Genomic DNA, 18,589 nt, shown 5'->3' on the forward strand with positions numbered 1-18,589 from the left:
CTCCACTTCAGTTTATGCTTTGAAGACAGAAGTTAAGAGAAACAAAGGATTTGAAAGCATGTTTTATAAACTATTTCTTAAAGACATTTCAAGAGAAAACCACTTGTAAAGAAATTCTTTCCTTACCCTACTTACTTCTTTCAACCAGTAAGTACCTGCCTACCTCAGGGGGTTATTGGTAACACCAAGCAAGGGGAGTCTGTGTGTGTGTGTGTGTGTGTGTGTGTGTGTGTGAGAGAGAGAGAGAGAGAGAGAGCACTTTGTTGACTGCAAGGCACTGGGGAAATGCAAGGTGGCATGATTTTCATTATGACAGTCTCAGCCAACAGGCTCAGTCCCCAAGATGACAAATCAATCCTAAACACACAGTTTGAAAAGGAGCAGGGTGAAAATTTCTGCTCAAACCCCATATGATTTAAGCTGATGAGAACCTCGGAAAGAGCCAAGCTGCACTGCTGAAGACTTGGATAAGAGGGGAAATTTAACCCAGATAAGGACAAGTAATAACGCTTTAGAGGAAACATTAAACACGTTATCAGACCTGAATGGCTTGTTAACTTCTGATGCATCAAATCGTCAGAGAGCAGGTGTAGCAGAGAAAAGGTAGGCTGGGCGGGGAAGCGGGACCTCTGTAACCTGGCTAAGGGACTGCATGGGGACCCAGGACACCATAGAGGGTCACCAACCATTTGCCAGGACTGAGTAGTTTCCTGGGCTGTGGGACTTTGAGTGCTAAAATGATGAAAGTCCTGGGTAAACCAGGAGTTGGTTGCTTTAAGACCACAGCAGCTGTTTCTGGTGCTCTCTGGGAGGAACAAGCCGTGTAACTTCCCCATACCTTCTTTCCTCTGTTCATAAGTGGAATTACCCTGTGTTCCTTTTCCACAGGGGAATTCCTCTTCCTTAACAAATATCACTAAATTTCACCACCCCAATGCCAGAACAAAGATGCTGCAGTGGGTTGTTTTTTTTTTGTTTTTGTTTTTTTAATTTGTGGGAAAACCCAGAAACATAGGATACTTATGAGTTAAAAGCTTCCAGACAAGTTAGGAGTCCGTTGTCAATGGTAGGACTTGGAATTGTGAAAGAAAGCTTCAGACATGTGATTCCATGGGATCTCCTGAGGATAAATGTGAGGTCAGAGGAAAGGGAGAAGAAGCTAGTACAAAGCAGATAGGGTACTCTTTCCAGAAAGAAGTCAGTGCTGGGAAATTCTGTGGACACAGTCCAGGGAAATTGCCAAGCTGGAATTCAGGTTAACTGTAAAGAGAGCAGTTTTGTCTGGAAGCTAAGCAGAATCCAGGACCCTGAAAAGACCTAACTTTTCTGAGGGTCTAGAGAGGCTGAAGAAAGTAGATTTGGCTTTAAACTGGAGGATGGACTGTGGAAGGACAGAATGACTGAAAGGATCAAGCTACTGAAGGACCATCAGATAAAGAAGTGAGAAGGAGGAGCTGGAACTTGTTTGCAGTCTAAGTGGGGTAATGTGAAATTATGCACTTGGAACTTCTCAATCTGTACATTTTATATGCCGAGACCTCCCTGTACTGCAGGCTCAGAATCAGGCAGGTAATTGTGCTATCCACTGCAACAAGCATGCAGAAGGGATGTGTGAGAGCAAAGATGCAACAAGCATGCAGAAGGGATGTGTGAGAGCAAAGATGCAACAAGCATGCAGAAGGGATGTGTGAGAGCAAAGATGCAACAAGCATGCAGAAGGGATGTGTGAGAGCAAAGAATTAAGCCAAAACTGTGGGGTGCTCTCTATATAAATGCAGTAGTTATTCAGAGAAGGGACTCTGGAGTCCCGGACGAGAAGACAGGCTTCCCGTGGTTGTTAAAAGATGGTCAGAGAGAAAGAAGGATGGCTTTCCAGGTAGGGGAATAGCCAAAGCAAAGCTACGGAATGTGTTTGTTTAAAAGTAGAGGAGGCTGGTTGGGAAGTAAATGAGAACTGAAGGAGAATTTGACAATGTTTCCCAGCCTTTCGTTTCACGGCAGTCATTGACAATGGTGATAATAGGTTGGGGTAAATGGAGGCCACCAGTTTGTACCCTAGAGTGCCAGGCTCTGCCTTGGGAACCTCACTGAGACACAGCAGCGTGCATGGCCCATTGGTTGATAAACTCTAGGATAATGAGTGAGGAATCTGGTGTTGAGGTCCTGAAGTAAACCAGACAGAGAGAGTCACACTTGATTTGCTAGGACGTGGAAAAACAATGTCAAAACTTGAGCAGGAAAATAAAATGTTAAAAATGGTACTTTAAGCCAAGTACTACAACCACATCATCTAGGATGGATTGGGAGTAGATGATAGCTTGAGAATGAGGAAGGAAGATATTTTAATAATAAAAGGGGTAATATTATTGTGTACAATTAGTGATTCAGCTGAGGTGCTTCTAGATGCTGAAACAATCTTTTTTTTTTTTTTTGTGGCTGTGTTGGGTCTTCGTTGCTGTGCGCGGGCTTTCTCTAGCTGCAGAGAGCAGGGGCTACTCTTCGTTGTGGTACGCAGGCTTCTCACTGCGGTGGCTTCTCTTGTTGCGGAGCACAGGCTCTAGGCGCGTGGGCTTCAGTAGTTGTGGCACGTGGGCTTCAGTAGTTGTGGCTCGCGGGCTCCAGAGCTCAGGCTCAGTAGTTGTGGCTCACGGGCTTGGTTGCTCCGTGGCATGTGGGATCTTCCCAGACCAGGGCTCGAACCCGTGTCCCTCGCATTGGCAGGCAGATTCTCAACCACTGCGCCACCAGGGAAGCCCAAAACAATCATTTTTAAAAGGTTGAAATACATTTTAAGATGAAGTATTAGCAACATTTATTGCTTCTGGCTGTGGTTTGGATAATGATGGTGGTGATGACAATGATGATGGTGTCACCACTCAAGGTTTCCTCCTGTCAACTTAAAAAATGAAATGATTTAGTCTAAATAAATTAAATGAACATTGAATTCAATTTTTTTTCTTACCAAATATAAGGCACTAAGCTAGACGTTGGAAAAAAATGAGAAAGACAGGTGATATAGAACCTCTAATTTTAGCAGAGAACCTGAAATGTAAAACATCCAAGCCTTTTACAGTATGGTAAGCATTGGGATATAAAAATGCACACAGAGGAAGAATAAAGTCTGGGGGTGGGGCTGGGGGTATGGATCCTTTGATATCTTAGCTGGACCACGAAGATGAGTAGGATCAAAAAGACACAGAGAGGGGAAGTTCTCTGGTGGTCCTGTGGTTAGGACTCCACGCTTCCACTGCCGGGAACCTTGGTTTGATCCCTGGTCGGGGAACTAAGGTCCCACAAACTGTGTAGTGCAGCGCCACCCCCTCCCAAAAAAAAGCAGAGAGAAGGGAAAAGCATGAACAAAAAAATATATGAGCTTGTATGTGTGAAGTTGCACAGTGCATCCTTTCAAGATGGTGTGAGAAGGGAGTGATAAGAGATGAGGCTGGAGAAGAGAGAAGAGTAGCATCCTCTGAAACTTCCTCTCAATCTCTCTCTCTTTCTCTCACCCTCTTGGTGGAGAGTGGCTTTTCTACCAGCCTCTCCTAGAGAGGCACTGTAGTTTGTGCTCAGGAGAATGGGCTCTGGAGCCTGAGAACTGGGAATTGAGTTGCAGCCCTGCCACTTGCTGGCTGAGTGACCTGGGGCAGATCACTTACTCTCTCCATCAGTAAAATGTAGGTCCTTATAAGGTCTTTGTGAAGAATGAATGAGTTGATGCATGGAAAGCAGGCACTGAGAACAGGGCCTGCAGTGTTGAAAGTGATCAATAAATGTCAGCTATTGTTACTATTTTAACATAATCATCAATAACATGTCATTATTTTAGTTATTACGTTAGGAAAAGACAATTTTAAATCTGAATTTGTCTTATTCTTAGGGGCACTACATGATTTCATAGGTTCTGTCAGCAAAGGAACTTGCTGAAATAGCCTCTCCAAAATATCTTACAAGAATACTTCTCCACTACAGTACCGGGGAATCTACCGATAGAAATGCTTTTAAGGAAGTCCTTTATAAAATGTTAATACTTCAGGAAGAGGGAATGTGGGTTTTAGCCATTAGCAACTCAGCAGGGATTAGTTTACCACACTAGGCAGGAAAGACTGGGCTGAACTAAGGAAATGCAATGTTGGATAGGTGAGAAAGAAGGTTCTAGCTTAGAGTGTTGTCTGTTGGGGGTGTAGGTCTTAGGTGGGGTCTTCAGGGCCCCTTGTAAAGTAGGTACCATTTCAGTATCAAGAGGGGAAAAAGGAAATTAGTCGAAGAGGAGAGGGACATAGAGAAGAAGAGAGAATTGTTTACTTCACAAAACTGTTTAGGGTCAACCTTGTTAATAACAGGAGTTGCTGAAATGGCTTAAATAAAGCTGTGGTCAAGTCTTGTCTAAAAAATTTTAAGGTTATAAGTCCTAACATATTTTATGTAAAATGATTATGGATACTAATATAGAAGAAAAATATATATTATATAGTTCATATATTTATATATATTTAGGTATATATATATCTCCCTTTTTGTTTGAAGTTAAAACTGACAACAGTCAGAATGCATGACTGTCTCCGGGTGCTAATTTCTAGGTTGCAACTGTTTCTAGTGATGTGGGAGGCTGGTATCAAGTCATTGCATGTTTATAAAACTGCTGATTGGGTTTCCCCTAGAGAGGAAATATTTCATTGGCACTTTAGTGCAGAAACCGGTAAAGGTAGGTGAAATGTTTTTATAATTGCCACCGGGAAAAAGGGAGAGCCCAGGAGGATTCTTCTGCCCAAGGGAGCTCCTCCCTGGTTATTACCTAATTTGTGGGATGTATGTGGACCAGATGGGTGGAATTAAACCTTCTCAGGTGTTGTGGTTAGATTGTTTTAAAATGTCTGGAGACTCCTGGAAATGTGAGAAGTCATATTTCTCTTTCAAAGGACCATCCTCTTGTGGTTCAAATGTGGGCTTTTGAGACTGAAACTATAACTCTTGTGGCTATAGGGTGGGGTCTCCTTGTTTTCCTTCTTCCCCTATTGGGCTGTACTATAGGAAGGTGGCAAAATTCTTAATTTATGTTTGTGTTTTGATAAACCTGGGTCTAAGGGAGCTGGACAGGGGACTGGAGGCTAGTTAGTCATTGACGAAGGCCCTTGATTTCTATAGATCTTCTACCCTGAACAACTGGCCATCTCAACCTTCTTGTTACAGTCATTCAGAGCATATATGCATCTGTCTGCCTGTGGTATTGTGAAAATAAGCTACAGAAAAATCTCAGGAGGCTGCCTCAGTAAAATGAAAGCTGGCAGGGGAAAAAAAACATATAGGCAAGAGGGAGGTATTATATGTAAGGGAAAAGAATACAAAACATATATCTTAAATGAACTCTGAAATACAAGAAATAAATATAAGCGTCATCTGAAATTGTTCCCTGAAGAAGCCAGACCAAATGCAGTTCCTTATCCATGGTAGACACTGAATGAATTGTCTGGAAACTGAACACGCTGCTGTGGTCAAGAAAGTTAAAAAGATAAGCCCCCTCATTCACCCTGGGCAATGAAAGAGGACATACCTACACCTGAAACACGATGTGCTTAGCTTGAAGATAAGTCTAATGAAGTTGGAGCCAGTCAAGAGGGGACTAGCTGAAAGATTCAAGATTAGGGTTTCCAAATCTCTCCCATAAAGAGCTACTGAAATGGCAGAATTCTGCAGTGTAAACAGTAAAAGGATGATGTTATGGTTGAATGGTGTCCCCCTAAAATTCATATACTAAAGCCATAACCCTCAGTACCTCAGAATGTGGCTATATTTGGAGATAGGGCCTTTAAAGAGGTAATTAAATTAAATGGGGTCACTAGGGTGGGTGCTAATCAGTGTGACTGGTATAAGGACTGGTGTCCTTGTAAGAAGAGATTGGGACACGAAGAGACAGACACCAAGACACCTGCATGCACAGACAGATGACTATGCGAAGTCACAAGGAGAAGATGGTCATCCACAAGCCAAGGCAAGAGGCCTTAGAAGAAACAAACCCTGCCAACACCTTCATCTTGGACTTCCAGCCTCCAGAACCATGAGAAAATAAATTTCTGTTGTTTAAGCCACCCAGTCTGTGGTATTTTGTTATGGCAGCCCTAGCAAACTAATACAGATGAGAACAGATATGATTAAATGATTTAAAATCATGAAGGGTCAAGAAAAGGATGTGATTATCTCAGGATACCTCTAGGTCAGAGTTTCTTAAAGCATGGTCTGTATACTCTACCTGCATCAGAACCACCTATGACATTTTTTAAAAAGCATGTTCTCAGGCCCCTCTGGACCTAGAGTATTAAAATTTTCTGGTATGAGGTCCAAGAATCTTTTTTGTAGGCACCACAAGTGATGTTTTGCATGCTAAAGTTTGACACCCACTGTGCAAGGTCTTGCCCAACCTCTGGCCCTTTTCTGGGCATGACTGATTGGTACTAATTACATCTCAGCAAGTGCTGGAGTATCTGAAGCTCTGGCAGATGCTCTGTGATCCAGGAACCGGGTACAGATCACATGGTAGGTTCTCTCTCTCCAGGTGTCAGCCAGTGTTTGCCAGCATGTGAGGAATGCTGAATGGGATGGACCTAATGGAATCTTAGGGGAGTTTATTCTTGATTCTTGGAAGAATATATGCCTTACCTGTCTTACCCACTTAAGAGTATAATGACATATTTTAAACAATAATCTACAGTACATATATTATTTCTCTCATGAGATTTATTTAAAGATGCTATTGCCCTGGCACCTAAATTCTCAGAGGAAATACAAGGAATAGAAAGGTCATATTTAACTTTTCTATTGCTATACATCATTTGATCTTATACAGAAAGATCTCTGACAAGGTCTGTGCCTTTTTATGCCCTGTACAGTTAGAATATAATGCTGGTGAAATAGATAAGCAACATATATAAATAAAAACAAATTAATAATAAATGGAAAGAAATCTAATAAATTATTTCAGCCAGGCTCTGTGCTTCCTTTCATATTTCCTCATCACCCAAGGGAATAGAAATAGAATATATTCTTTCACATGTTCGTAAGGTGAGTTTTCTTTTCTTCATCTGTGAGCCAAAGAGGAGCTGAAGTTAAGGGCTGAGAGAGAGAGAGAGAAGTCGTTGAGAGTCCAAAACAAACACAGTGATAAACATTTTGTAGGCGGAATAAGTGGCATTCTGATTTAAACATGGCAGTTCACTAGGAGCACAAAAAAATGTGCACCCCTCCTCCCCCCATTTAAGGGATATAACAAGATTTTATAAGTTTTTTTTTTTTTAGTACTGAAATTTAGGTAGGCCATATGAGAATGTTCAGGTGGGCAGGCCATTGGGCGATTTCTCTATTTTTCTTCTGGTGGTCCAACCGTTGAAACAGAATGCAACTATGGGACCTCGGGAATAACCAGGCCTGTCTGGGGTACTTATGGCCACAAATTTTTGAGCACTTACTCAATGACTGTCACTGCCTATGTGCTTTTCCCTCCTTGACTAACTAAATTTCAGTGTCTCTGTGTAGACCGCTCATTCCCACTGGATTCTTTTTGGGGCGGAGGGGGCAAGAGGATGGATGGGGCATCAGAATTGTCATTAATGTTCTTCCAGGTGCTTTCCAGGAACAAGAGTTCTGGCACTTAACATGAATTGATTTTAAACTCTAGACCTTAATACTCTGGGGAGATTCAGAAGAAAAGCCATGAGAGCAACTGGGTTTCATTAGGAAAGAGAAGAGGACATTCAGTCTTCAAGGAGACAGCTTTCCAGTTTGGGCAGCGATAGCGTTTGTCAGGAGAGAGAGCCCTAACAATGAAAAACGGCTGTTTTGGCTAAAAAGCGGCTCTCAATTTGGACCAAATCACTCGTGTGGTGTAAGAATTGGTGCTCATTCCTAGATCTTTCCGAGCGGCCCTCTTCCTCGGTCCTGGGCTGAGCCAAGTCCCGGCCTAGGTGTCAGGCAGCCTCAAGGGCCTCGATCCGCGGACAGCGGGATTCCTGGCGCTGGCGGCGCCGGCGGCGGGTTGAGCAGGCGGACGACGGCGGCCGCGCCTTCATTAGAGGGCGCTCTGGGGGCGGCTCTGCAGCAGTCCCGACTCCCGCCGCTTCCTCCCCGCCGCTCCTCCCCGCCAGCCCCGGCGAACGCGGCTGGGCCCTGGGGACCGAGTCTCGGCACCGCCGTGGACTGGGCGCGGGGCGCGCCGCAGCCGGAGCGGGGCCGGGCCCCGCCGCTCCTCCTTCCGCCTGCCATGCAGTCTTCCGGCTCCTCTGGCTCCCGTAGCCCCAGCCGGGGCCGGGCCAGCCCGAGGTAACCCCAGGCTCGGTGGGCTCAGGCCCCAGGGCTGCGGCGGGCTGGGCCCGGGGAGGCGCTGGGGGGCCGGGGAAGGGGTGTCGTAGTCGCGTGGCCCGGGGAGGAGGCGGCGGCGGCGGCGGCGGCATGAGGGACGAGAGCGCGGTAGGCCCCAAGAAGGAGGCGGGGGCGCTGGGTATCCGCCCGCCTCCCCGGGACCCGCCCCGGTGACAGGTCTGGCCTCTGAGTCCCCGCCGTCCCTCTGTCCGCAGGCAGCTGCGAGGGGAGTAGGGCGTCCGCGCGCCCGCTCGCGCCGCGCCTCGGCCGCCGCTGCCGGGTCCATGACCGCGACCCCTCGGCCGGGGACACCCGCCGCCGCCGCCGCGCAGCACCGCGTCCCGGGCCGCCGACCCCCGGCCCCACCGGCTCCTGCGCGCCACCGCCCGCCGCCCGCGCCCGCCGAGGTGAGCCCGGCGCGCGGGCCGAGACCGCCGCCCTAACCCTTCCACATCGCGGAAACCGCGGCGGGCCCCACCCGCCCCCTGAGCGCTGCCGTCGCCTCCTCTTCCCCGCTTCTTTCATCATCCCTGGTTTCCCTGCCCTCTGGTCGGGGACGGTGCTCCTCATCCCTGGCCCTTTGCCTCCACCTCCTTCTGCGATTGCTCCCCTCCCCCTACTCCTGTCGTTAATCCTTTTTTCCTTATTATCGCCCACTTTCTTCCTCTCACCCTTTTGCCTTCTTTTCTGCCGCCCCCCTTTTTTTCTGTAAAAAAAAAAAAAAAAAAAAAAAAAAGGAACACAAGACCCGATTTGCCGCAAATGAACAATTTTAACTTAACTCTTTTTGCTAACGCGAGAGACCTTTTAAAGGAATAAATCAGTGCAGGAAGGGTGGTGGTGAGGGTACCGAGGTCGCAGTGTCTGGGAGATTTGATCGAGAGGTCCCCGTTTTAGTCTTCTTTTCACTCGTATCGTCAGTTTGGAGATACTGAGGGTGTGTGAAGCAAGTGGGTCTATTTTTCTTCGTTAAAGTCCAACAGAAGACTGCAGTCAGACGCGGTGCGGGCCGGCCACAGATTAGTTGGTGGGAATAGTGTTATCATTTGCTAAATATATTATGACATAGCTGTGCCTCCGTGAACAGCTCCCTTGACCTTGTGCGGCTCCTCCTCCCTTGCTCTCTGTCCCCCTCTGGAATTGCCCGGACAGATCGCCGAGGTAATACACTAGGAAAGCTTAGACTCTCGATGTTTTCGTTTATTTTTGTGCTGGAGGTGATTTCTCTGTTGGTGACTATCTAGATGTGTTTAATCCATTTTCCTTTTTAAATGAATTTTCTTTTCATCTCAGAAAGACAGGACAGTCTCCAATGTGAGAATGGCTGTGACTTTGGAAGAAGCTCCGTGGCTGGGCTGGATCTTGGTGAAAGCCCTGATGAGATTTGCCTTCATGGTCGCCAACAACCTGGTTGCTATTTCCTCCTACATCTGCTATGTAATTGTGCTTCAGCCCCTTCGACTGCTGGACAGTAAGCGCTTCTGGTATATTGAAGGAATCATGTACAAATGGCTTTTAGGAATGGTGGCTTCTTGGGGATGGTATGCTGGATATACAGGTAAGAGTGAGAGCACTTTTTAAATGCATATTAAAATTTTTGTAATGTTATGCTTAAGTCAGGAGCCATGATTTAAAATATATATATATATATATATATATATATATATATATTACACTTTGGGTGGAAGATGCTTTGACTATTGAAAAAATAAATAGAAAACAATTCTATTGAGTTGTTTTTTTCCAGAATCCTAATTTAGGAAGGATGATATTTTCAGAAGTATAATTTCATAATTATATATTGATAAATCCCTTAAATAATGTTTTTAAATGATTGACGTCTATTAAAACCAGTCTGTGAAAGCTCTCCTAGAGGAATAGGAGTGAGTTTTATAGGGCTTCAGGGGTTGGAAAATGAAGAGGTGAGATATTTAGCCCATAATCATTGGGCATTAAGAAAAACTACTGAGCCCCATTTGTGCTAAGATAGTTTAATAAGTTTTTTCACAGTGTGTTGTACTGTGTTCACATTTGAAGCCAAGCAAAAAATGGCTTTCTTTTCTGTTACGTGTTTCTTTGGTTTACTAGAATCTGTGTTTTATCTCATAATTCTATATTAGAATATTAAGTATAAGAAATTAAGTTTTATCCCTGTTAAGCTAATTTATCTTCTGAGTGTCTTTTAGTAGATTTTTATTAATTCTATTCTGAAGCGAACTTTTAAAGAACTGAATAAGTAGTGTTTATTTTCTGCTTATAAGCCTTATGTGCTTTGAGAACTTATGCCCCTGCTGTGAAAATTCTGTATTGTTTATTATATTTATTTGACATTTTTCCTCTAAGAATTAGGATAAAGAAAAAAACACTGAGGTTTCTGGCATTTGTCTTAGACATTGAGGCTTTATCATAGAATTTTATAGCTGATAAGCTCCTTAGAGATAGTGCCGCAGGTGCTGTAGGTCGTATCTTGGAAGAGTGAGGAGGGTACTCTTAGGTTGGAACTGCACTGCAGTTCCCCATTGAAAATTTTCTGTCTCCCTCTTTCCTGCCCAGGCTACATCTCCAGATTTTATCCACACATGTGAGGGCACTGACAGCACACAGCTTTTACGGAGTCTGACAGTCTCTTGGTAGATCAGAGTGCTCTTAGTTGCCCCAGATGAAGCCTTTTCTCCTTGTGGCAATGCCATTTATTATTCTGCAAGACGTGAAGCCTGGGGAATAGTGTAGGCATTGCTTCTTCGTTACGTGTCTTGTTGAGATCCCAATGCTCTTTAGATACAGTAGGTGAACTTCGAGTCCTTTTGATGGGACCTGGTGGTAGCAGTAGTAGTGGGAGAGAAAGAAAGTGAAGTTTTCATCTATGGTGTTGAATTCTTACCTGAACTGCACTGCTGTCATAGAATTGCTTTGCTCTGTGTAGTCTGAGCTTCCCCTAGTATGCTGTGCGGTATTAGTGGCTTTGTTCTTTGCACAGTATACTTAAGTTTGCTTGTTTTAAATGAGCTCATAGTATTTTTAGATGCAAGTTCTAGAAGTTCACTCTACTTAAAAATAATGAAATTACTGAAACACTTGTGCCTGTGTGTGTGTTTGTGGAGTATTTGTGTATAAGTATTAGCATGATGAGAAGCTTGAAAAAACTAACTTGGCATTTACCTTGAGATTGTAAGGAGTGCAATGGTGCTGATTGAAGTTAAGGTTAGTTATTCTATGGCCACAGCAAGGCTGCAGTCTATTTTTAAGCATATTTTCTTGGGGAGTCTCTTCCTTGCTGCCTATAGAACAACGCATTTTCTTTTGCCACCTGCTTGGAAGGTGGTCTTGGCATGATCTGTGTATTTTAGTCTCTCTGAAGCATCTGCTCTCTTTCAAGCTACTGCTTTTTGACCATTTGATCAGTTGGTCTCATTTAAATATAGGATATTTTAGTATGTACATTTTAAATGATCTTCCTATAAGTAGAATACTTCTAGAGGGTCTGGTCGTAACAGAGCACAGTCAAGAGGTCAAGCAAATGTAGGAATGACTTTTGTTGAAAGCCACGACTGGATCTAAAGAAACAAACATAAGCAAGGGTTGGTGAGCAGATAGATGTACCCAGAAGAGTCTAGGAGGTTGTATTAGGCTTTGTATAGATTATGTGTTTTATTTCTTACCTTTGTATCAGGAGGAGGGTGGGCCTAAGTTGTTTTTCTTCCCCTTTCCCTGTGCTTAAGTTTCACAGATGGAAAATTGAAAGTTGCCAAAGGAATCCTGATGAGCAGATCTAGTATGTTCACATTCTAGAATAAAAATTGCCAAACTTTGTTGAAAAGCCACTTCTGAGGAAACCTTAAATGTTAATTAACTAAATATTAATTAGGAAGCTGAAAATTGAATATTGGTGTAGAATATCATATTTTCAAATTGTGACATTCTGTCTAAGGTAAGTCAATTACTCAGCTTTGCTGCTGAGGACTTAAGTTGATTATCTAATCTACACTGCCCCATATGGTAGCTGCCAGCCATATATGGCTATTTAAATTTAAATTAATTAAAATGAAATAAATGTAAAACTCAGTTTCTCAGTCACACCAATCACATTCCAAGTGCTCGGTACTAGGTGGCTAGTGGCTACTGTATTGGACAGTGAGATAATAGAACACTTCCATCATCACAGAAAGTTCTACTGGATGGAGCTGATAAATAATAGGTATGACATAATCCTTTTTCTTAGAAAAAAACTGCATTTTATCTTTATAAAAGAATATTTTTCTCAACATAGTTCTAAACAGATTTCTTTTGGGGAAGACAGGAAGATTTATTAAAGTTTTATAAAATTGTCCTTTAATTTGAGGCAAATGTCACAAAAATTGAGTCCTTTAAACTCAGACATGCTTCTTGGATGGGGAATGGTGAGGCTAGTAAGCCCAAGAACTTGACTGAACATTCTTGTACTTAATCTGCGTTCTCAGAGCTGGAGTACTGTCTGTGGACACAGAGGAGGGAAAGGGATTTTCTGGTCTTTCTGCGTGTTTCTGACTTTACATCTGTTCCGGGGAATACATTTCTTGAAATAACTCTGAGAATATTGGGGTTTCTTCATCTCTAACTTGCTGCTAGGTAGTGATGATTGTTGTTATCACATTTCCTTTAGTGGGAAGTGCTGTATAAGCATCCTATGTTGAGGAAAAGTTGTATACTGCCTTACTCTCTTATTTCAAGAGCAAACCAAAAAACCTATTACCTTAATTAATGAGTCACTTCTACATGCTTTATTCAGATCTGGAATAAATCAGTACACTCCCCTGCCCTCAATTTAAGTGAAGATTGACAAATATCAGTGAGAGATTTTTTTAAAATAAGATGTTTATTTTGATTTTCTGTCACTTATTTTAATAAATTCATTGTTTCCCATCCAAACACATTTAATTAAAGTCTCTTACACAAAATAATTTAAAAATATTCAGTGTAAGTGGAAGCTCCAGAATTTCTTGTGTAGAATGATGAGAGTCTTTTGAGCCACAGTCTGGCTGGAAGAGAGCTGAGGTGCCAGGGGACTTGCCACCAAGCCCCCTGTTTTAGCTTAGCAATAGCTGTTTCCCTTAGATCGGGTATTTACTTTAGAGAAAGCTGATGGAGATTAGGTTTAGCTTCCTCCCACTCCCCAAGTGACAGCTGTCATGGCTCTGTGTTAGTCTTTGGGGGTTATTTGATTATTTGATAGTGTTTTACTTTTTTTTTGCTGGGACATTTGTTGTGTGAGAAAAATTAATTATTAGGAATTATATCTGACTGACATTTTAGAGAGAGTTTTAAAATATATCTTCTAGAGCAGTATTTTTCCACCTTTGAGTCATAAACCAATTTAATGTGTCAAGATGAACATTTTAAAAAAGTGAAATAGAAAATAATTAAATAGAAAAGATCAGAAGTGTATGTATCTGTACTGGGTAGTGGTACAGAATACATTTTTTACTATGAGCCCTGTCAACATTTGAAAGGCATTGTTCCCGTGGAACGAGCACTGAAATTTAGGAGAATTCTGGGCATTAGCTGTCTTGATCTAGCTTTAACTTTAACATCTCTACTTAGCTAGTTGGAGGGAGATCCTTACCTGCTCCGTGCCCACCGGGCTGTGAGCTCTCTATAGACAGAGATGTGGTCTTCTTTACAACCCTAGAGCCCGGTTCATGGCCTGGTGCTCACAGGGTACTCTGCAAGTGTCTAAGTATTTCTTGAACGATCCCTTCTTTCATTCTTGGTCCCAGCTGAGCTTCCTTAGCTGCCTGCCTTCCTGATCTTGATAACGGACCTTTCAGGAAGGTAGGCAGCTAAGGCAGCTCAGTCTGTTATCAAGATCATTGCAGTCCACAGAATATAAACCCTGAACTGGATCATGTTTTTCACACATGTGCGCGCGCGCACACACACACATGAAACCTACAATACCACATTTGTTAATTTAACACACCTTAATTGAGCTTATATTATGTGTGGGAACAGGTGCCCTGGAGGTGAGATGCATAAAGACATAATCACTGACTTTAAGGAGTTCACAGTAGCCTTGGTGGGGAAGACAGTGCCAACAACAATCAACACATCCTGGTATAATGCTCTAATGGAGATGTACCATGGGATGAAAGAGGAAGGGCTCCTGATCTCGCCCCAGGGGTAGGTGGTAGCAGAGAGGGAGTAGGGCATTTAGGAAAGGAGCAGCTTTACATTCTTTTTTTTTTTCCATTAGGGGAATATTTCTCTGTGGGGCTAATTCTGTCATCAGTAATTATAATAGATTTAAAAGATTTGAATAATACATCAGTTTGAAATTTATATCTTTGTGATGATAATATTAGCTAACATTTATTGCAATATAAGCCAAGCAGTGTACTAAGTGTTTCAGTCATTTAATGCTCACAACAGTCTTATCAGGTTGGTACTATTACTATCCCCCCTTTTATTATTGATGTTGAAATTGAAACACAGATTTCACAGTTACTTCCTCTTTTGCATTAACTGAGTTGATGCTGCCACAAGTGTATTTTTGTATTTGTAGAGCCGTTATTGACCTTTATATAATATTCCTAGAATGTTTCTTAATTTTTACTACCCATATTTTTGTTTCTGAGGCATGAAATCTCTTTCTGAAGCTACAGATCTTTAACACCTGAAAGCAATATTATAGCTGTGGATTTCTGCAAGAGGTTAAAAAAAAATTGTTGCTTCAACAGAATAATTTGTAGTATACTATAAATTTCTTAAAATCCCACTTCCTTAAGATTCAGAGAACAACTCAAATTTTAGTTTTTGAGTGCTTGACAGTAGATTGTCATCAGAATAAGGAGTTACTGCATGCTTTTAGATCAACAGCTGATCTTGACATAAATCCAGGTGAGGAGTTTTCAGTAGTGTTTTGATTTTTATATGGAAAAATTTTTATATACCATTAAAGGTAAATAGTACTAAATTCTTTAAACTCAGAAATTTGATATCTAGTCTTATTTCAAAAACTGTATATAATTGAGTAATTTGTTATAGTTTTTAAAAATATATAAGGTATATTCATTCATGTACACATACCCTATACATGCAGTATTACAGAAGCACATGAAACATTATTTGCAGTTTTTGTTTATAGATAAGACCTCAGATTCTGGAGTCAGAAAGAGCTGGGTCAAACAATTCCTACTTTCTTTTTTTTTACATTTGCCGTGTATATCTTTGCCCATCCTTTTGTTTTCAAACTATTTAAATTACTTTGATTTAGATGTATCTCTAAATCAGCATGGAGATAGGTTTTGCTTTATGAGTCAATTTGAAAATCTCTTTCAATATGAGTTGAATCCATTTACATTTATTGATATGTCAGACGTGTTTTGTCTGGCCTCTGTCATTGTATTTTGTGTTTTCTGTTTTTAATTATATAAATGTTAAGTCTTTCACTGTGTAGTCTTTCTTTGCTTTTTTGTTCTTTCGATATTTAGAAAGGTTTGTATTTTTGTCTTATTAGTTACTTTATAAGATATTTTTAGTTCTCTATTCATAGTAACTATTAGTTTTTTTCTATGAAGAAAAGTGAAATTCTTTTTAAATACTCTCTTCTCTCTTCCCCTTTCTCTTCTGCATCACCCAGTTTTAGTCAATAGTGAATAGTATTTATTCACAATTGTATTTACATTTGCACTATTATGTATGCTTTTACTTCTACTGCTTGATTTGTGAGCTTTAAGGCTATCTATTGACTCCCAGCTGTTACATTAAGGTAAGCAGTAAGTTTATTATACTTCCTGCTCACTTTCTCCCTTCACCCAATTTTTGTTATTTGAATTTATACATTGTTATAGCCTATAATGTTTGTGTTCTATTTTATCACCTTTATCTCTTTCTGTTTTAGTCTTAATTTTTCAGTTAAATATATATAATGCTCACCCAAGCACTTTTGCAGAAGTTTTTCCCAGTTATCCTGCGGCTGGTTAAAGTTTATCCTCTGGTAGTTTCTCAGTAACGAGGCATGAAAATAATATGGCAATATTATTCTTATAACATTTTCAGAACTTCTTTTTGTAGCTTTACACTTAGGATGGCTTAGCAGGTATAAAATCCTTGGCTCACTCTTTCTTTCCTTGAGTATCTTACAGGTGTTGTACAGATGTATTCTGGCATTAAATGTTGCTGTAGAGATGTGTGAAGCCAACTTGAATTTTTTCCCATGATTAATGATTTGATCTTTTTGCCTATCGGCCCCAAAGGATTCTCTCTTTGTCTCTAATATTTAGTAATTTTACTAGATATGCTGGTGTAGGATATGCTGGTGTAGGATATGCTGGTGTAGGATATGCTGGTGTAGGATATGCTGGCACATGTGTGCCTTTTAATATGCAGATTCAAATCTATTTTTATTTCAGGAAAGTTTTCTTTAATTATAACTTTAAATATTTATTTTGTTTGATCATTTTGGTTTTCTTTCTTGGTGACCCTAATTATATGTCTGTTGGATCTCCCTTTGTATATCTTTTTTATTTATTATTTTCTCTTTAATCCTTTTAAACACTTTTTCATTTGTTTGTTTCTGTCCTTAATGTCTCTTACTGTGTCTTCTGCAATGTCTCTTTGTTCTGCTTTCAGTTTCTTCTTCATTTCTGTGATGCTTTTGTTTTTTCTTCTGTTTCTTCCTTGAGTTCTGCCCATTCATGCTTCCTTTGTTCCTGTTGTCTAGACCGTTCTTCCTTGAGTTCTTATTTTATTTATGCTTTGTGAGCTTCTTCATAGTGGGGTGGCTTCATTGATTTTCTTAAATTCATGCAAGAATATTTAGTTATAGTTTTCATCTTCTCCATTGTAATGTTTTTCTAGCAGTGTCGTTTGACAGCTGGTACGTTATGCTGCTCGTTTCTACCATTTTTCTTATAGTATCTCCAAGTCAGTGCTGTGCCAGTTACCTTTTTATTCCCTGTGATTTAGTGAATTGGATTTTCCTCAGTTATTTGTAGGAGGTGTGGGTGGGGCCAGGGTAGTTTTCCAGATTTCTGCCTCAGAGATAGTTTTTTTTACATATGGCGCCTGGGTGTGTTCTCTGTGTTGCCACAAGTCCTCTGCCTCTCCAAACCAGACTGAGTCTAGGAGGCTTTTTGCCACCAATTCTGGACTTCCCACTCCTTCCTTTGCAGCTGTGACTGGAGGGACACAGCCACAGCATGCCAGTGTAAATCCCTCTCCTTAAGAATGTGCGTTTTTGCTGTTGCTTTCTGAGATCTGCCGTTATTGGGCCCTCCTCATCACATGCCACACGTTCTGTCTCTCTCTGCTCTCCACTCCCAATATAGATTCTGTCTGATGTCAGCTTTGTTTGATCTCAGTCAGATCTCATGTATCTTGGAGTTTTTATATTTTTGTTTTTCTCCTAGGTTTGCTGGAAAAGTTTTGTGAGGTTTTCTTTTCCTCTTTCTCCTTGTCGCTATGTATATTTTCCAGGAAGATTCACGTCTATAACTCTACTGTGCTCATGCCAGAAAGTGCAACATAAGACTTTTATTCAACTATGTAATTATAATTCAGTCAACTCTGTCTCCATTGTAATGCACTACTAGTTGATTATTATAAAATGGAGACCAACTTTATTACATAATTAATTTTCTTTAAGGTCTGTCCAAAAGCAGGAAATAGCCTCCCCAAGTTTTTTTTCCTCCTAAACTGTATCGGGTTTTGGTTCTCAAACTGTTTTGATTCTTGGAATACTTATCACTGGAGTATAGTTAAGATATCCACTCTGTTTCCACTTGGCTACAGTCAGAAAATGTCACCAAAATGAATGGAAGAAGTGAGTTACCTTTGATACTTGAGTAAGGAATATGAATGAAATGTAACATTACTACTGCTCTCTAGGGTCTGGTCTATAGACCACCTTGAAAACTTTAAGGATGACTAGTACCCCCAAACTTTGAAAATATATTTATAGTATAGTATAATGATTAAATATATTAAGTATATATAATATATATTAGTAAAATAAAAAGTGTATTATCTCTATTAAATATAGTACATTTATAGTTTATCTGTTACAAACTAGTTTCAAGAGTTTCTTTTCAGAGTTTGCAAACTAGTGGCTATATTCAGCAGCTGATGGGCTTTATTTGACCTTTGCAGTATTTCAACATTTTTTTTAATTAGTTGCCAACATTTCAAAATTAGGGGGATTTCCCAAAACATGAAAGATAAAACCAAGATTTCCAGCTCTTGAGAAATTAGAAATCTGGCTGTGTGG

The 18,589-nt window shown here is 41.1% G+C and overlaps 1 protein-coding gene across 1 annotated transcript in view; it reads left to right on the plus strand.

Moving 5' to 3' along the window:
* Positions 1-8,084: 8,084 nt before the first annotated feature.
* LPGAT1 (lysophosphatidylglycerol acyltransferase 1) overlaps positions 8,085-18,589 on the plus strand; it is a 76,160-nt gene continuing 65,655 nt past the window's right edge. Inside the window, exons 1-3 of the mRNA XM_057528021.1 lie at positions 8,085-8,307; positions 8,562-8,753; positions 9,640-9,904. Of these exons, the coding sequence (XP_057384004.1) occupies positions 8,631-8,753; positions 9,640-9,904 (388 nt within the window). The 5' untranslated portion in view covers positions 8,085-8,307; positions 8,562-8,630. The remainder of the gene's footprint in view (positions 8,308-8,561; positions 8,754-9,639; positions 9,905-18,589) is intronic.

This window comes from Balaenoptera acutorostrata, chromosome 1 (assembly GCF_949987535.1).
Source record: "Balaenoptera acutorostrata chromosome 1, mBalAcu1.1, whole genome shotgun sequence".
NCBI classification, from domain to species: Eukaryota; Metazoa; Chordata; class Mammalia; order Artiodactyla; family Balaenopteridae; genus Balaenoptera; species Balaenoptera acutorostrata.